The following is an 18620-nucleotide window of genomic DNA, read 5'->3' on the forward strand; positions in this document are numbered from 1 at the left end:
GAAAAAAAACATAATAAACAGTAGAGTGTTAATAAAATATAATATTAAGTCAAACAAAAATAATAATAAAATGTTATTCAAATGATACAGCACGATAACATTAACGATTTAATAAATCATGAAAGTAGAATTTTTAAATTATATTTAAGGAAAGAGTGGAGAAGCTAAGGATAAGGATGGCCGACCCAAAGTAGTTGGGATTAAGGCGAGGAAGAAGAAGAAGAAGAAGAAGAGTAGAGAAAGTTGATGATGGGGCAATGATATTTTTGTATTTAAAATAATACAGTAATGTTTAAAAACTTTTTATGAACATATTTTAAAATATATTAATCAAATAATGAAATTTTTATGAAAATAATTTAAATGAACACATACATTTCTTTTTAAAGAAACTTATACCTTTTTTTAAAAAACACTGTAATTTTGTTGAGTAGGGGATTTTTAGNTAAAAAACACTGTAATTTTGTTGAGTAGGGGATTTTTAGATAAAAATAAAATGGGCAAAGTTGTTTTTTTTTCATTATTTGTACTTGAAATTTCTATATATAAAATAATTAAATTATAATTAGTTGAACATGCTCAGTTACTGTAAAAATTAAATCTAAAATTATTCAGGAGAATATCTTAGAGGTCATTAGATCGATTTCCCTTTTTAAATATTTGTAATTACTCTATGGAGTAATTAAAAAATTGTATTATATATTAAACATTTCTTAAGGAACAGGATGTAACTCTTTCTTGGGGAATATATTTTTTTAGCATAACCTAAATATAACTAAGGTATGTCAACTTAACCTATGAACAAGGACGTTTTTTTTTTATTGACTGTAAGAACAAATAAATATTTAATAAAATGTATAGTAATTTAATATTAAAATTCAGCTATATATTTTTAGTTTAAACTATTTGCAACTAGTCAAATTTGATCTCTTAAAAATTTGTTTTTCAGGTATGCTGGTATTTGCTGTACTATTTAAAAAAAACTGACACAAAAATATTTCAATAATTACTGGACAAATTAATCATTGACATTGTCATTACACCTTGAAAAACCAATTTTTACATTTTTATAAATTCTTTTTTAATTTGTATTAAAACCTTTACTCGAAGGCAAAAAACAGTTTTAACATTAATGATCAAAAAAATAAAAACAATTTTAATGGTGAAGGAAGAAAAGTTTACTTAATTACACCCTCTGAACAATTTTCCTATAGCGCCTGTGTTTAATTTTTCAATGAAATTTTATTTTAATGTGCAAAACATATGCCCGTTAAAATAAAAAAAGGTGTATATATGCTTTTTTATTATTTTGTAAAAATAATTATATTTTTAGTTCTCCGAATAAAAATTCAGGATGGATTCTACCCATCCTGGCTATAGTCAGGTCGTATATGTACCAATATTCAAGAGTGTCAATTGCGAGTTGTGGTGTATACATTTGCGTACCTAAAATTATGTGTTATTAATTTAAAACCTAAAGTACAGCTTTCCTGGCTAAAGCCACTCAACATCTAAAAAAGAGATAAGAAACTCTCCACCATATTCCCAGTCATTTATCAAAACTTTCCGTTTCAAAACGTTTTTAAAGATTGAAAAGATGTTTAAACTCTTTCTGTACTTAAATTTCATTTTGAATAAAAATTATGTCAAAAAAATGTTTAGTATTTCTAGTATTGGTTACATACATTTCATTAATATCCATAAACTAAAAAAATTAGTTATAGCTATTTTAAAATACAAATCAATTCTGAATATGTGCTTTTTTTATAGTTACGTAATTTTGAAATATTTTTCAAAATTTCTAAAATGAATGGGGATTTTTACAATTTTTGAAACTCATAGGGTTTAACTATATTAATTTCAGTTTCTTTTGACGTATAAATCGTCTATATCGCCACAGTAAGAACTAAGTATTTTTATTGACAGACACGAAAAAATACATAATAATAAAATCGACAACTTCTCAGCTTTGATGCGAAGCTGAAAATTTTCGAATTGACTTCGAGAAAAACAAATATTTTCTATGCTATAACATAGAAAATATTATAAAATATATACGTAGAGTAGTTGTATACAACTGCTCTACGTGTTTTTTTCTAATAACTATAATTTGTACTAATTCACTATAAAATGAAGGTAAAAAAAAGATTAATATTTTGGATTTTTTTACACAACTGAGATAGCGAAATTGTTCTTGAACTTTAACTATTGTACTAAGTGATTATTTTTCATATTTAATTCAAATTATCTAAAAATGCATGAATTTCAAAACAAATGTACGACTTGACCTAATTGTGCACTGCTTGGAGCCGCGTCATAGTACATGAAAACATTTTTAAATAAAATATATAATATTTTTGTGTAATAAAACAATTCCATGCAATAAACATCATCTTAAAAAATACNAGAGGAAACGGCCGGGGCCGTTTTGGGGGGTATCCAGCTCAGACTTTATAGTTCTACTAAACTAAAATAATAATACCTACATAAAATACTTTTTAGGACATGTGATGAAATAATAGGAACATTTTTAATGAAAATGAACATCTTTTTTTAATCGTGTACACAACAATAAAAGTTAAATGAAAGTAAACATATAATATGTCATGTGTATCAAACCCGTACTCAACTTCATTCAGTAAATATTTTTAAGTATTAACACTTAAAAATCTGCTACTTATGGAGACAGGTAAATAATAGCACTTCCCCTGCAAATTTCTGAGTCACTCAAACCTACTTAATTGTTGTTTTATTTAGCTAAATCAACAACTAATACAACTAAGAAAATTGTATAACTTTTTTTCTTTTTAATTAGTCAAGTTAACATAGTTACCACTCCAAAATATATATAACTAAATATAATAAAAATTTATCACTTGTGGCTAATTAATTAAGTACAATTAAAACTTTATTAAAAATATTATTAATTTAAAAACTAAAAAATATTAAAATCAAAAGCCACAGAAAATTACAGAAAATATTTCGGAAACAATGTCGCCATTATCAATGCTAAACACATACTGAAGAAACTCCCTTATATACCCCTAGTGACCTTATCACTAAGTAATATTATCACATTTTGACAATTTACACAAGTTTAATAATGAATTTTTCAGTGGGCCAAGATCCCAATTAATTAAATTGTTTTTATTTTAAAACATTTCTATTGCCTCCCTAATATTAAGTTCTTTGTAATTATTTATGTTTTCAATAGTTTTATGATTTTAATGAAGTGATTATGTGTCAATAAATGTTCAGCCACTAGAGATTTCTCAAATTCTTCATTTTTAATGTTTCTTAAGTGCTCTTTAAACCTCACCCCTATATTTTTTTTGTTTGTCCTACGTAACATTTATTACAACTTTCACATTGTATTTTATAAATGCCTGATTTCCCCCTTCTTCTACCTTATCTTTAGGATTATCTAATAAATCTCTTAAATTATTATTCTTAGATGTTACTAAAATAATATTTTACTAAAGTAAGGGTTATATAAGGGAGTTTTTTCTAGTTGAGGTGTCAATATATGTTTAGCGTTGATAATGGTAACATTGATTCCGAAATAAGTATCTGTGACTTCAGTAATTTTTTGTTGTTTTTGAGTTTAATATTTTTAATATTTTTTAGTTTTTAAATTAATAATACTTTTAAAATAATTTTAATTTTATTTAGTATAAATATATAGTTTGAACAATTTGTATTCATTATATTTCTATTTAGCTATTATTTAATATAATATATTTACTATTGAAGCAATCACCGATTACATACAATGACGTGTCTAAAATTTTTAGGCATTTATACTCATTATTCTTATTAAATATATTTTGCAATTACCCATGCAATTGCCTAAACAGCACCACTTCAATTGTATAATCTACAAATACACTCCTGATCGTACACTTCGAAATTTCTTTAAAAATGGTCAACTTAAAAATATTTATTAACCGAGAATTAATCTTTCGTTGAGTTTTAAATTGAATACTAATTTAATAGACTATCTAGTAGAATAGTATGACTAAATCGAAAAGACAGGTATGGAAGGATAACGCGCTCGTATCTGATTGATACTCAAACTAAGAAACCATTTATTGTGTTTGTGATCAACCTAACAATGTTACTATATAAAAAGAAAAAAACCTCTTTTCCAAAAGAATCGTGATGGCTTTCATCAAGCTGTATAATCTAATAAATAAAATATGGTAGCACAGTAAGGTCGCAACACAGAATGGATGAGGCATAGTTGGGTCAAGTACAGAAGATATCTCACAATAATTAAAATCGCTATTATAAGAAACGCTTCGATTCAAATCTGTAGATAGTGTTTAATTTAAAAAAATTGGTAAATTATTCCATAATCAAAATGAACTCCTATTTCGTTAATTATACTCTGAAGACAAGTTTAATGATATATATATAAATATATTTAATAAATTTGTTCAACTTCGACATATATTGATCGATATTGATTGACGTCTAATAGTTATAACACATCAATCATTTATTCCTTAGGCGTTATTAAAAAAATAACATTTTAATAATTAATGTTTTAACAGTAATGTCACATAAATTTCTTATGACTCATAAAATATAATATTTAGTTGGAAGAAACCTGCTCTAACCTTTCTTTACTGAGAAACATTGGTTTCCCATACGCTCTGCCACTGACGGGTTAGTCTGCATATGAAGTCTCGTACGTGTATGTATAAATTTAATAACAAAAAATAACAAACAAGCCAATAACGTTAGTATAGTGGGGTCAATATGGGTTTTTTCGTTATTCTACGCGTCACAACTATGGTGGAAAATATTTAATAAGTGCAACAGCTGTTTCGTGGACTATTACTACCGACAACTACGAGTACTATAATTTCAATACTATTATCAGTTTACCGGTGATCTAGTCCGAATACGGTCACAGTTGACCAGCTCTTACCGACCGGCTCATTTGAATTCTGAAGTCCATTAAAATACAATAGAACGCTAGTCGCCGCGTCATTACCAATAATGTACGCGTGCAACGCCGCCGTGTTGTTTGTCCTATTCGCATTTAACTTATCCATTTTAACTGCAGCGCCATGGCCTGCTGATGATGATTCTATCGTTTTAATCACTGATGATAAACAACCATCAAAAGTCAACTTATCGGTACGTAATAATGTTCAACGATCATGTTAATTAAACAAAAAGTTCTAATATATTTGTTAGTTAAAATTCCATGGCAAACATCCAATTTAATAAAAAAAAATTTACATTTAAAGTATAAATTGTACGAGAATCTATATACTATATTTCTAGCTTAGTATCATCGACAAATTAATTACCATCCATTTTATTAGCTATTTTAAGCTAGATTTTCCACTTAATCAGCATCTATTAAAAGGTTTTCTTACTGTCCATTGAAGGCTTTACTATAAATATATTTTATGAATTAATATAATTCATAATCTTATTAGATTAATAACGCCCTGCTATTATTATCTTAACGTAGTTTCATAAGTAAAGTAGTTTAATATAATTAATTAGCCACTGTAAAATTCTTCAGAAAATATATTTTCAAAGTTCTAGGTCTTTTTTAAAGTTGAAAGACAAAACAATTATTCGTAAAAATCTGTTTCTAGCATATTTTTTCTGTTTAAAATATAATTTAATTGCTATAGCAAAATTACCATTCGTTACTTTAAAAAAATAATAAAAAGCAATTTAAAGAAACCTTGAGAATACAGCAGAAAATCCTTTAGATAAGTGGAACAATTAAAATTATAATTAAGTTATTTAAGAAAATATCTGATGAAATAAGTGCATTTATCCGCAGGCATAAAGTTATAAACAATGATCTTTATCTATGTGTTCCTAAATCCGGTTTTGAAACTGGAAAATGATATAACAATTTTATTTATTTTTGCGATGGAATCTTATAAATATTTTTCATGTTAAATATATAAGCTGACTAAAATTTAATTTAAATATTTACTACGTATTTTAGTGTCTAAATTTTCAATCAAAGTCAAGTATCTCACATTTTTAATATGTACTTGATTATTTATAATTATATATTTACATTATAGTTTTATATATCTGACAGAAGATTTCTGAAATAAATAATAATTATTTTTAACTTGATCCAATATTTGTAAAGAAATTTATATGTTTAAATACTCAAATCATGATAACCTCACTAAGGTTAACTTAATATTGTTTATACATCATGTAATTAATGTGTAATACTATTCTATTTACCAGTTAATGTCAGTGAAGTTTTGAGGGTATACGCAGCTCCAAGGCGTATACTCACTAACATTTTCCTAATTAACGTATACCCTAAAATAATAGTACTTATGTACTAATTATATATCAGTATATGTTCACAAATCAGAGTATACCGTAAATTCTTTTTTTCTGGTAAATACTTCTGGTATTGACTATGAAGTAGTTTATCATTTAATTATCTATAATTAATATAAAATAATATAAGGGACTTTCACTTCAAGACATTAGTAAGATTAGGATTACAAAGGCTCAACAAATCAATCTTGAAATCTCTAAAAAATTTTCACAATTAAAAATGTAAAAAAATGTTAATTTTAATATTTAAATTAAGTATATAACTTTTTTTTTAAATTACTATTTTACATAGATAGCTTACCTTAAATTAGGTAGTTCCAAAGCGCAGATCGCTACCATAAAATATCTATTTGATGATTTATTAACATAATTTTGTCGTAACTTAATATACAAAAAATAAGGCATTTTATTACTTTATTTCAATAAAACTATAAAGTTATTATTTTGGAAAAAAATTCTTATTCTACGAATGATATAAATTCTATTATTAAATTGCGTGTCTACAATTAAAGTGTGTCACCAAAATTGGGATCTTTTGATTATTAGTCTATTTTAACCAATATATAAAATATTCTTTTATTATGAAAATAATGTACCGTTAAAGATATTGAGTATATTTTTTTTATAAGTAATATTTATTCATTAGCTTAAATGGGAAATGAAAATTTAATTTTGCTCGCCTGAAAAGTAAGGAATTGGTTGATATGCCTCTTTAATTCTAGATTCTAGATATTTGGTATTCAATTGCATATTTCATTTATTTATTTATATATTTAATTATTTTACAACCCAAACTAATAAATTTATTATGTTTTCATTGTATAGTAAATCAAAAAATCAATAATGATTTTTAATGACTATTAGTAAATTTAAAACTAAAGACATTATTTGTATTCGTAAGAATGATAAATTCATTTATTTTTTTGATAGTGACATTCAAAATTTACCCTTATATTATTATTCATTTAGTATTTTTTCTAGATTTTATATTGTTTTTTATTTTTATTACAGTGCGTAATTTACATGAATTTTAATTCAAGAAAATAAAACGATTTTAATTAAATTCATTAGTTATAAGCCATTTTCACCTCAATTTTTTTTCTAGCCTCCATCTAAAGGTGACATCTACAGTTATGTTATACACTCGAGGATCAAGCATCGTTATGCCCAAACTACGGTTTCAAGTCGCGTGGCCAATAAAGGTAACACATCACAGGAAGTACAATTTTTCGTAACATTACCAGAAACTGCATTTATTTCCAAGTTTTTAATGTAAGTATAGTAAATTAAAAGATTCAGTAATTATTTTGGTATCTTTCATATAGACGAAACACACTAAAAGATATCATTAACTTTACCAAAGAATCTCGAATGATTTACTGTTAAACGATAGCTTATGAAAAATATGATCTTTGCGTTATTCTGTTATGATGGTAGTCAAATAAGTTCAATGTTTAATAAATAAGTTTTAATGTTGTCTCTTTATTATATATAATATGGTGTTACTATAATTAATTACTATTTTGGCTTAGATCTCATAACAAAACACACGACATTTAACGTACAATTCTTTTCCTTAGGGAAATCAATGAAAAAGTTTACGAGGCATATGTAAAGGAAAAAAAAGAAGCTAAAGAAGAATATATAGCAGCAGTGCACGCTGGACAAACGGCCGCTCATGTTGAACAAAAGTAAAAACGTTTAATAAATAGTTTCAACATTCAAGATTGTACATATTATACATATTTACTTAAATTATAAATAATTCTGTTTAGTGCTAGAGATTCCAATAAATTTACAGTATCTGTAAACGTAGAAGCTGAAAAAAAAGTAACTTTTAATCTGACTTATGATCAGTTTTTGCCGAGAAAGATGGGTGTCTACAGCAATATCATTAATATACAACCTGGACAGGTAATTAATTCTTTTTAAAATAACAATGACTATTTTTATTGTAATCAATTTAATTGAAATAATATTTAAAATGTTTAAAATCGTCCTGATTCAAATTTTCTTTTGTTTTCTATATTTCTTAGGTAGTGAAAAATCTAAAAGTTATTGTTGATATCGAAGAAGCTTCAAACATAACCACACTAGAAGTTCCTAATATTAAAACGACTAATGAAATTGAAACGAAAGTAACCAGTAAGTTAATAAAATTCTCATTTGTTTTCTCGTGTTAGCTGTGAATAATACCGCGTGATTTATATTTTCTAAGAACACTTATTTGCAAATAATTAAAATATTGTCTTTTGAGGAATGACGAAATGCATAAATTTTCCATCTGTTATAAATTTTACGAATTATAATGTAATTTATGGTTTGTAGAAAACGAATTGGCACAAATCACTCGCACATCGGGCAACTCAACAACGATAACATGGAGTCCGTCAGTAAAAGAACAATTAACGTTTTCTGAACAAGGTGTTATAGGTCAATTCATAGTCCAATACGACGTTGATCATAAGTCTACACCAAACCAAGTCCTTGTAATTATTTATACGCATTTAGATAAAACAAACATTACGAAATTCACCGCTCTGTTTCGTAGTCCCATTTTAATTTAAAGTAATTGGTTTCTTATAAAAAAAAGCTTAGCTATGTATATTTTTGTACAAACGATTAAACCAATTAACATTTACTAGTAGTGCTTAAACGTAATCAAAGACTAATATTTGATACGTTACATTTATATTTAAATAGAAATATAACTTGACAATCATTAACTTTTCATTACATCAAATAAAATTCATATTTGTTTTGTTTAAAATTTACACCTTTAACAATATTTATAAAAAAAAAAAAATTGATAATAAAATTTTAGTAAACAGTGAGTCGTCACTGAGTGTCAAAAATACATATTTTGGATTTACATCGTTTCTCAAATAAATGATTCATTTTAGTGTAATTTATAATATCTGGATCTAAATATCTAAAAATATTTTTGTAAAGAGTTTACTTTACTCGAAACAAAAGCTATTTTTATTATTAAGGTGAAATAAATAACTTTTCTAAAAAATATTTACTCCTGTATTCGCCAATTTGGATAAAATTTCTTTAAAAATAATCCAATACTTTCGTGTATAATTTCAATTATTTTAACTTTTAAAACGTGTCAATTGCTTATGTTTTATCTATTTAAGAAATAGTCAGAACAATTTCGAAAAAATAAATAAAAATTTTTATAGTTATAATATAAATGAAAGTACAAATATTAATTTGTTATGTCAAGATTGACGATGGATATTTCGTGCATTTCTTTACACCAACTGATTTGAAACCTCTAAGAACTCACGTCATATTCGTTTTGGATGTCAGTGGTTCAATGCACGGTCAAAAATTGCCTCAGGTTAAGGACGCAATGGAACAAATTTTATCCGAAATACTTCCTGAAGACTTTTTTACTATAATATTGTTCTCAGATTTTGCACAGGTATACAAACAGAAAATTAGTTCATAAAAAATGCCCTAAAATAATTTACTTTACAATTATATGTGACTTGTATTTCCAATAGAGATAAAAACTAATTTTATTTTAATATATGAAATAACACAATTATTGCACACTCGAATGAATTCTTACATAGGTTTGGACTTTAAATGCTACCCAAGTTACGTCTACGCGTTGGGATGATATGGGCGTTAAACAAGAAGTAAATTCATCCTTGGCAGCAATTAGTGAAAGCCGTTTTGTTTTCCCAGCAACCACAGAGAATATAGAATCCGCAAAGAAATTTATTAAAGATCTAACGCCAGAGAGTAGTAAGAAAATATCTTTATGATTTTAATCCGATGATGTAACGCAAAAATAAATTTAACAATTAAATATATTCCATTAGGTACTAATATGGAAGACGCTCTCACTAAAGCTATTGCTATAGCCAAAATGGGAGAAACGAAGTTTGAAGTTGGTTCAAATGCACCAAAACCTATAATAGTATTCCTTACCGACGGTGAACCAACGACTGGTATAACAGATTCACAGGAACTCGTCAAATACGTTTCAAACTTGCGGTCGTACCTTGAAAAGTAATACTTACAAATTACTTTTAAATTTCCGCGCGTTTTTAAGTATATTAATCATCCATACGTCATACAAAAATCGAGCAAGAATATATATTCTTAACATGAATCTAGCCTTACTCGATAAAACAGTATCATGAATTATAAACAATATATACATATATTTTTCAGATATCCCATATTCAGTTTAGGATTTGGAGAAGGTGCGGATATGGATTTTCTCAAAAAATTATCACTAAACAATTCGGGTTTCGCAAGGACTATTTATGAGGCTTCAGATGCTTCGTTGCAATTGAGGAACTTTTACAAAGAAATATCATCACCAGTGTTGTCTAACGTTACTTTTAAATATATTGACGCACAAGTAATAATTTTAATAATTAAATAAAATATTTAATAGCAATAAAAAAAAATTACATTTTACAAATTATTCATCATAATGTGCTATATAGGTAGATAATCGTACAGTTACTAAACAAATATTCAACTTATTATTCCGTGGCACTGAATTAGTTGTAGCTGGTGCTTTAAGGGACCACAATGAAAATTTTAACAGTACCTTAAATGCCGATTCAATTGATGGAAATTTCACAGATTCTGGTATTAGTATCTGCCCCATTGGACCTTGGTGGAATCAACCCAAGAATGTGACAATTACCACCCAAGTGGGTTAGTACACTTACTTTCAAAAAAAATTTGATATTAAATTCGAACTCAATATTAAATTTAATGTAATGTCATCAGGTCATTTAGAAAAGTTATGGGCATACTTACACATACAACAATTGTTGGATGAATATGATCTAAATAAGAATGAAAATTCTTCTGCTAAAGCTAAAGCCCTTGAGTTAGCACTTAAGGTAAATCTTTACAATCATTATTTAAAAATACACATGCATTAAACATTTTATTAATTTTAATTAATATTAAGAATATATTTTTTGTAACTAGTATTCATTTGTCACACCTTTAACATCTTTGGTGGTCGTTAAACCTAATGATACAACTACATCCGCAGAACCTCAAAAAATTAGACCCACGCAGTCATCTAGCTATAATAATTGTAAGTAGTTATTTATAAAAAAAAAAAGAATTACAATTTAATAAAAAAAACTATTGTTAATACATTTGTTTTTATTGAACTTAAAAATTAAAGATTATTAAATGAAAATTTAGAAAAACTTTGGACCTGAATTTATTTTTTCAATTTATAAAACCTTTCTCTCTTTAGATTCCTCATCCAAAATAAATTCTCGTTGCCATAAAACAATCTAATGTTTCTTTTTACAACTCCCCTTTAATTCTCACCAATGTGTTTTTAAAACATTTTTTTTTAATATAAGTTACAATAGTTAAGACTTGTATTTTATATTTTAGTGCTCTATTCTTCAATGGCCCTTCCAGCAATGACAGTACACCGTGGTCCAATATCTTTGAAAAGTTAGTATTCCAAAGTAAAATAAATTATTTTAATATAGTAAACTCTTTTTTTCTTACAAAAAATATTGTTTTATGATGACCAGTTGGTAAACCTTCAGCCACTCAATCATATGGTTCAAGTGCTAATATTCAACAAGCAGAAGAAGAAGAACCTGACACTCTTACCAAAATCGAAATTGAACCTCAAATAAATGAAACATCAGAAAAATCATTAACTTTGCACTCCTTAAGTGAACTGACATGGTTAAATGGAACTAATAGTAATCAACCAAATATTACAATAAGTGCAACAAATACCACATATCAAGTATTATTGAATACGGTAAGATAAATATTATACAGAAAATAACTTATGAAATTAATTTTTACATTTATTTATTATTTTTTTTAGACTGATCAGTCTTATCAAAACTGCACCACGCCAGACAACACTGCAGGTAGTTGTAAACATTTAAAAGACTGTGCAATTTCAACAATTCTGGATTCGTTTGATAACTATGTATCACTATTTTGTTTAATAGAAAATACGTAAGTAAATTCTACATCTTTACGCAGTAGTCTGTTTAAAATCAATTTTATGAATAGGCCAGATAAAACTTTCTTAATTATCTCCAAATAATAATTGATTAAGTAATTTAAATATATATATGATAAAATATTCAAACAAAAAATGTTACACAATTACAATTTATGCTCCACCAGAATTTCGATTCTTCGACAGTGTAAAAAAAAACTTCTAGAAAATTACATATTTAAATAGGTATATATATAATGTATAGATCAAAGTTATGATCAACTAATTACAGTCTAAATAATACCTATTCTATAGTAATAGCTCATCACTTATGGCTAATATTAGTTTAAATTTAAGTATAAATTTAAAACTAAAAAAAGATGTGTCAGTATAATAGTAACATTGAGCTGATAATGGTAACATATTTTAATATTTTTATGACTTTTCAGTCAATTATTTTTTATTTTTAATATAGTTTTAACATTAAATAACTTTTATTCTGACTGATAATGTATGCCTTTGATAATGTAATAAAATCGGAACACAGGACTACTCTCATTATTCGATTAATTATATTACTTCTAAAAAACGTATACAATACTGATTGTAAGTGATTATGAAGAAAAAATAGTTCTTTATTAAGTATTTCAAATAATTTTAAAAAATAAGCAAATTTAAATTATTATTCATTGCTATACATTCATATGTATTTTTTATAGATATTTTGTGCAATATTTAAATAATTGATTAAAGGTTTTAATAAATGACAATAAATTATTAATGATAATAAATAATTACCCTTTAACGAGATTCATGCGACTTGTAAATACTCGTAATGTTGATATTTTTATTTGTAATTCTGTTATCTCTTAATGTATACTTAAATAATTTATTCTACTATAATCATAATACCGAATAATTGCGCTTATCTGTAGGCTATGTAAAATTGTTATTGGGCATCGCCCATTTGAAATTTTAAAAAAAAAGAATAATTAATGTAATAATTTTACTTAAATTTATACATTTGATAATTTATATTAACTAATCAATAAACTTTATCCATTTTGTCTTGTTTTAGCTATGCTGGCATTTGCTGTACAATTTAAACTTAAGAGTTTTGATAATTAATAGAAAAATAAAAGAAAGTCTTACAAGTCATATAAGTTATTTAACTGGATTTTTAATTAATTAACATATACTTTACACATTTTTTATGCATTGTCTATATTTTATGTATCATTATTTTTAATAAATGTGATTAATATTTTTTTTAATTTTTTCATTTTTTTGATGAACCAAAACCTGAAAATCCCATTAAAGCTGCCATTTCATCATTATGGGGGTCTTCATCAAGTTCATCATGTTTCCGTTTTTTCTCCTTTTTCTTTTCTTTCCTATATTCCTTTAATTTTTCTTCCTACAATTAACAGATAAAAGATAAAATATATTTTGTATAAAACAATTTTATTTAAATAATTACTTCTTCTTTTAACTCTCTTAGACGTTGTTCCAAATCATAATCTTTTTTTTTTTCTTCCATTTTTTTTTTATTTATTTCAAAACGTTTCTTTACTTGGTCCAAAGATGACCTTTCTATTTTCATTGACATTCCTAAATTTCTTTGATCTAAAATTAATGAATAATAAAAATCATAATTAAAAAATTAATAAAATATTTTTATTAGAATATTAACACCAAATGGCCATTACAAACAAATTGAAGTGAATTAATATAATAAAATTAATTTTCTAGAAAGTGATAATACACTTAAAACAATACAAAAATTCACACTAATAATAGTTAAACAATAACTCTGAAAATAACAATTACATGTAAATAAATAGTAGGTAATAATAACTATAAGATAAGCATAAATAAGTGAACATGATTAAGTTTCAACAAAGGTCTTCAAGATTTAATGATTTGAGAATTCTAAGTAAAGTATAATTATTATTATAAGAAATAGAGTGAGCAAGAATATAAAAAACATATTGATTTCTGATGCTTTGAGAAGAAACTTTAAATGTAACACATGAGAGAAGATCAGAAGCATCAAATGAATTATTAAGGACAGCATACATAAATTGAGCATCAGCTTTAATATTACAGTAAATTAATGAAGGAATATTTTAAATATAACAAATAGTGAAATAGTCATGTTATGGTGGCAATAATTTATGATTAAAAACTGCATAGGATAAAATGCTATGCTAAATCACTAAAGACATAACTAATCCTTAGCAACATTAGGATTTCAAATAAACAGTGTTGGTAAAATCTCTTTTTAAACAAAACATATTCTATTCCTCGTTCACTTCCTAAAAAAGGAGCATTCCAGATCCTCATTACATTTTCTAAAATAAACACGCGCCAGATCGAGTTCCTTTAGAAAAAGAACTCGTTTTGCTATATATTCCTTTTTTTGTAAAAATAATAAACAAAAACCTACTATTATTATATTAATATTACAGTTTATTATTAGGTATTAATATTATAAATTATTATTAAGTTATATTTAATATTAAGTTGCCATAATATTTTGATTTTAGAATTCCCTAACTTTTCAAATGTTTTCTAGAAGGGAAGCCAAAAACAAAAAAACAATCCATTAAATGAATCTCCTTTATAATGTAACTGGATACCATTAGAATTTAAGGATGAACTACAATGAACTGTAGTAGGAATTGAAGAGTTTTGATTAAGTTAATAAAAATATTTTCAGAAATCATGTGGCGAAAGAGTCTCATAAATGCCTAATAGTATACTTTAGGAATAAACTTTGCACTTAGCACTTAATTAAGAAAATTTATGATAGTCACTAGGGAAAGATACTTTTAAATACAAGGTAGTTCTGTTTTTACTGAAAAATTGAGTTTTAAACTCATTAGAAACCTAATATTTAATCAAATATTTATTTACGTCTTCACTAAAATTAATTCATGAAAATATTATGTAGGGATAGATATTAATGTAAATTGAAAGATAAAATAATTTCCCTAGGATTTAAATAAAATTGTTGAAAAAAAAAAAACGTTTTACACATATTTTGTAGCAATAATATCTAATTTTCAAATGATAAACCAACAGATTTTATTTTATTGAAGTTTTGATTTATATATTTAGTAACTTAAATAATAAATTGATATTATCTAGCTGAAAATTTATTTCAAATAACGTGTTACACAATATATCTGATTTCAAAACTTCTATGAAAAAGATGGGTTTTACATATAGAGTTATTTGTTAAATGCATGAACTGAGGTCTTGATTAGTCAGTTTTATTGTGATAACAAAAGTAAAAAAGTAAAAACTTAGCATGACATTAAATAGTTTTCAAAAAATGGTGGGACTTCAGTCCCTGTAGACACAAATATCTTGTTACACCTATGAACATGAGTATTAAAAAATAAATAGTTCTATTAACTTACGTTTTTTCCCATTAATGTGATCCAAAAAATTAATTGAATCTTTTACAACACAATCACAGACATTACAGTAATACCTGAAAAAAATGTTCAAAAAATTTATATTTTTTTTATACTTATAAAAATATATATTCAAAAAGATAACATGTTAAGATGCATAAACATAGTGACATATAAAATTTGCCAATTCAAGTAAGTAGTTTGATATTGATTAAAAAATTATTTGATATTGAACATGAGAAATAAATAGATGTATAAAGACATATCTGCCTGTAGATTATAATTCCATACTATGATTCTTTTATTAAGCCAATGTCTAGTTAAAAAAACCTATAAAAGTGTGCCTTTGATTCTATTAATAAAATAATTCCACTAAGACTTACCCTCCACTTTGTGATGAAGGTGTAGCTTTAGTAATTACCACACTTTTTCCTAGTTTAGAATCTAAATCCACACGATAATCTCGTTGTTTCAACATTTCCCTTTTAATAGGTGAAATATCCTTGGAATCGTCTTCTAAATCATCCATAAGCCTTTTTCGGGCCATTTTTTCGTATTCTTCTCTGTCCCATTTTCGACGATGATCCTGAATATTAATATTATTTTTAATGATTTAATGTAATAATTAAGAACATTTCATCAATACTTACACTACCAGAAGCCATTCTGAACAAATTGATTGTTTATGTAGAAATAATTTTCAAATTACTTAATAAGCTATATTTTTACGTTTATTAATCTATATTTAAACGATTTAACAAAATGAATGTGATGGATTAAAATATATTTTAATTTGAAATTTAAAAATTATAGGACAATGTTTAATTTTATGATAACATTATTTATTTATTAACTTGATTACATTATTGCTTTATCGAGTTTTATTTGAACTGATAACACAAATTTAAATATCTAGTTGATAACAAACCCACGAGGGTTGCACTGGTAGATAAATAGGGAAAAGGAGAATTTTAAGTAAATCTTAGTGAGGATAGTTAAGCTGTATTTTTTGTTACAACTTTCCAATTTACTTTTCAATTTTATAAAAGTAAATAATTTAGATTTATTGTATAGTTTTAAAAAATGTCAAGACCGGAACACTTGGCGCCTCCAGAAATAGTAAGTTTTACTGTAATACTTATAATTTCTTTAATATTTTATTATAAAATAATTACTTATTCGTGTTCAATAAACATACAATACATGTATATTTATAGTTCTATAATGATGATGAAGCTAGGAAGTATACACAAAAGTAAATATATTTACTATTCTTTTTACTAAATTTATTGTACTTATATTTATTTTAAATAAAATTTAGTTCTAGAATGATAAACATTCAACTAGAAATGGCAAGTAGGTGCTTGGAATTGTTAATGTTGCCTGAAAATCAGCCTTGTTTGCTATTAGATTTAGGCTGTGGGTCAGGATTAAGCGGTAGTGTTGCAGAAGAATCAGGGCATATCTGGTTCGGAATGGATATCTCTGAATCTATGTTAAGTAAGCTGAATTAATCAATTTTTTTTTATTTATGTAATTACTTTTTATTAAATAGTTAATTTATTTTAATAATAAATAATATACAAATTATTATTTATGTTAAAAGATATGCAAGGTAATTAGTAAAATTATTTAAAATTATAAATATTATTTTTCATGTAGAGATTGCTAAAGACAGAGAAGTTGAAGGAGATTTATTGTTAGGTGATATAGGAAATGGTGTTCCTTTTCAACCTGGTACTTTTGATGGTGCATATAGTGTTAGTACTTTACAATGGCTATGTAACGCTGATAAATCATCACATAAGCCAGCTAAAAGACTTCATACATTATTTTCTACGCTACTTGCTAGTTTAGTATGTAATTATGTCAATATAATATTATTATTTAAATTTGTTTATTGTAATATTTATTTTTAATGTTATTTTATTATTTGTTTATAATGGTGTTGATCCAAACATTATTTTATTGTATAATGATGTTAAAATTGTGACTTTATAAAATAAATTTCAACTAAATTCACTAAAAACTAGTTTTTTAAACCATTTATCTTACTACCATGTACAAACTTAATATTTTAAAAACCAATAATACTATATGGTTTTACCATTTTACTATAAATTATTTTATTTTATAGGTCCTGTAAACTAATTTCAAAGATCTTATAAATCTAAGTTTCATACTTTTATAAATTATTTTTTTATTACAATTATTTTTTTAAATAAAATACAATATTCTGTTCATAGGGTAGAAGTGCTAGAGCTGTTTTTCAGTTTTATCCTGAAAATGTTCATCAAACTGATTTAGTTGTTACTCAAGCAAGGAAAGCAGGATTTTTTGGAGGCTTATTAGTTGATTTCCCAGAGAGTACTAAAGCAAAAAAATACTTTTTAGTTTTAATGACTGGTGGAGCTATGCCTATGCCTGCTGCACTTAGTTCAGATAATTCACAAGTCAATTTTACTTCTAAACGGTGATTTATAGAAAAAAAAAATGTATTGAACTTAATTTTTACTAATATGTTTATTTTAGAGAAAATATGACTCGAGGGCGTGCATCTAAATTAACAAAAAAAAGTAGAGAATGGATCCTTGAAAAGAAAGAAAGAAGAAGGCGGCAAGGTAAAACAACTCGAGAAGATACAAAATATACTGGACGATCAAGAAGTGGACGATTTTAACTATCTTATTATTAAATATTGTTTAATATCTATTAATGTTATTATTATCTACTCTTTAGAGAAATTTTAATTTTTTATAATTTAAACTATATAAAATTAAAGGAATTGCTCATTAATAATATAGTACTGAATTATTACAAGGCTAATTAGGAACACTATAAATTGCAAAATATGTATTTCTACTGTTCATTAC

General features: G+C 25.4%; 3 protein-coding genes across 3 annotated transcripts; 2 read left to right on the plus strand and 1 right to left on the minus strand.

The window, feature by feature from the left end:
• The first annotated feature begins 4843 nt into the window (after window positions 1-4843).
• Window positions 4844-13596, plus strand: LOC126906580 (inter-alpha-trypsin inhibitor heavy chain H4-like). Its single transcript, XM_050687205.1, has 17 exons — window positions 4844-5148; window positions 7451-7617; window positions 7926-8036; window positions 8121-8259; window positions 8382-8490; window positions 8674-8834; window positions 9578-9778; window positions 9933-10107; window positions 10185-10374; window positions 10540-10732; window positions 10821-11037; window positions 11113-11228; window positions 11320-11431; window positions 11746-11808; window positions 11892-12130; window positions 12200-12336; window positions 13401-13596. The coding sequence occupies exons 1-17, from the start codon at window positions 5008-5010 to the stop codon at window positions 13426-13428; spliced, it is 2499 nt and encodes an 832-aa protein (XP_050543162.1). The 5' UTR covers window positions 4844-5007; the 3' UTR covers window positions 13429-13596.
• Window positions 13483-16593, minus strand: LOC126906704 (zinc finger matrin-type protein 2). The gene is made up of 5 exons (XM_050687459.1): window positions 16398-16593; window positions 16131-16333; window positions 15751-15824; window positions 13803-13948; window positions 13483-13739 (listed from the first exon to the last, which is right to left on the minus strand). The coding sequence occupies exons 1-5, from the start codon at window positions 16410-16412 to the stop codon at window positions 13602-13604; spliced, it is 576 nt and encodes a 191-aa protein (XP_050543416.1). The 5' UTR covers window positions 16413-16593; the 3' UTR covers window positions 13483-13601.
• Window positions 16594-16668: 75 nt separating this feature from the next.
• LOC126906696 (probable 18S rRNA (guanine-N(7))-methyltransferase) lies at window positions 16669-18546 on the plus strand. Its single transcript, XM_050687448.1, has 6 exons — window positions 16669-16866; window positions 16965-17002; window positions 17069-17247; window positions 17410-17603; window positions 17994-18220; window positions 18280-18546. Exons 1-6 carry the CDS (start codon window positions 16831-16833, stop codon window positions 18425-18427), a joined length of 822 nt encoding a protein of 273 aa, XP_050543405.1. The 5' UTR covers window positions 16669-16830; the 3' UTR covers window positions 18428-18546.
• The last annotated feature ends 74 nt before the right edge of the window (window positions 18547-18620 follow it).

This window comes from Daktulosphaira vitifoliae, unplaced genomic scaffold, assembly GCF_025091365.1.
Source record: "Daktulosphaira vitifoliae isolate Bord-2020 unplaced genomic scaffold, ASM2509136v1 Scaffold_1, whole genome shotgun sequence".
Taxonomy (NCBI): domain Eukaryota; kingdom Metazoa; phylum Arthropoda; class Insecta; order Hemiptera; family Phylloxeridae; genus Daktulosphaira; species Daktulosphaira vitifoliae.

Coding starts and splice junctions, on each gene's coding strand:
- LOC126906704 (XM_050687459.1), bottom strand. Junction 15,825..16,130: donor CCTTCATCACAAAGTGGAGG/GTAAGTCTTAGT, acceptor CATTTTTTTCAG/GTATTACTGTAATGTCTGTG. Junction 13,949..15,750: donor TCACATTAATGGGAAAAAAC/GTAAGTTAATAG, acceptor CATTAATTTTAG/ATCAAAGAAATTTAGGAATG.
- LOC126906696 (XM_050687448.1), top strand. CDS start 16,831: ATGTCAAGACCGGAACACTTGGCGCCTCCAGAAATA. Junction 17,248..17,409: donor TATCTCTGAATCTATGTTAA/GTAAGCTGAATT, acceptor TTTTTCATGTAG/AGATTGCTAAAGACAGAGAA. Junction 18,221..18,279: donor GTCAATTTTACTTCTAAACG/GTGATTTATAGA, acceptor TGTTTATTTTAG/AGAAAATATGACTCGAGGGC.
- LOC126906580 (XM_050687205.1), top strand. CDS start 5,008: ATGTACGCGTGCAACGCCGCCGTGTTGTTTGTCCTATTCGCATTTAAC. Junction 10,108..10,184: donor AGATCTAACGCCAGAGAGTA/GTAAGAAAATAT, acceptor ATATTCCATTAG/GTACTAATATGGAAGACGCT. Junction 12,131..12,199: donor ATCAAGTATTATTGAATACG/GTAAGATAAATA, acceptor TATTTTTTTTAG/ACTGATCAGTCTTATCAAAA.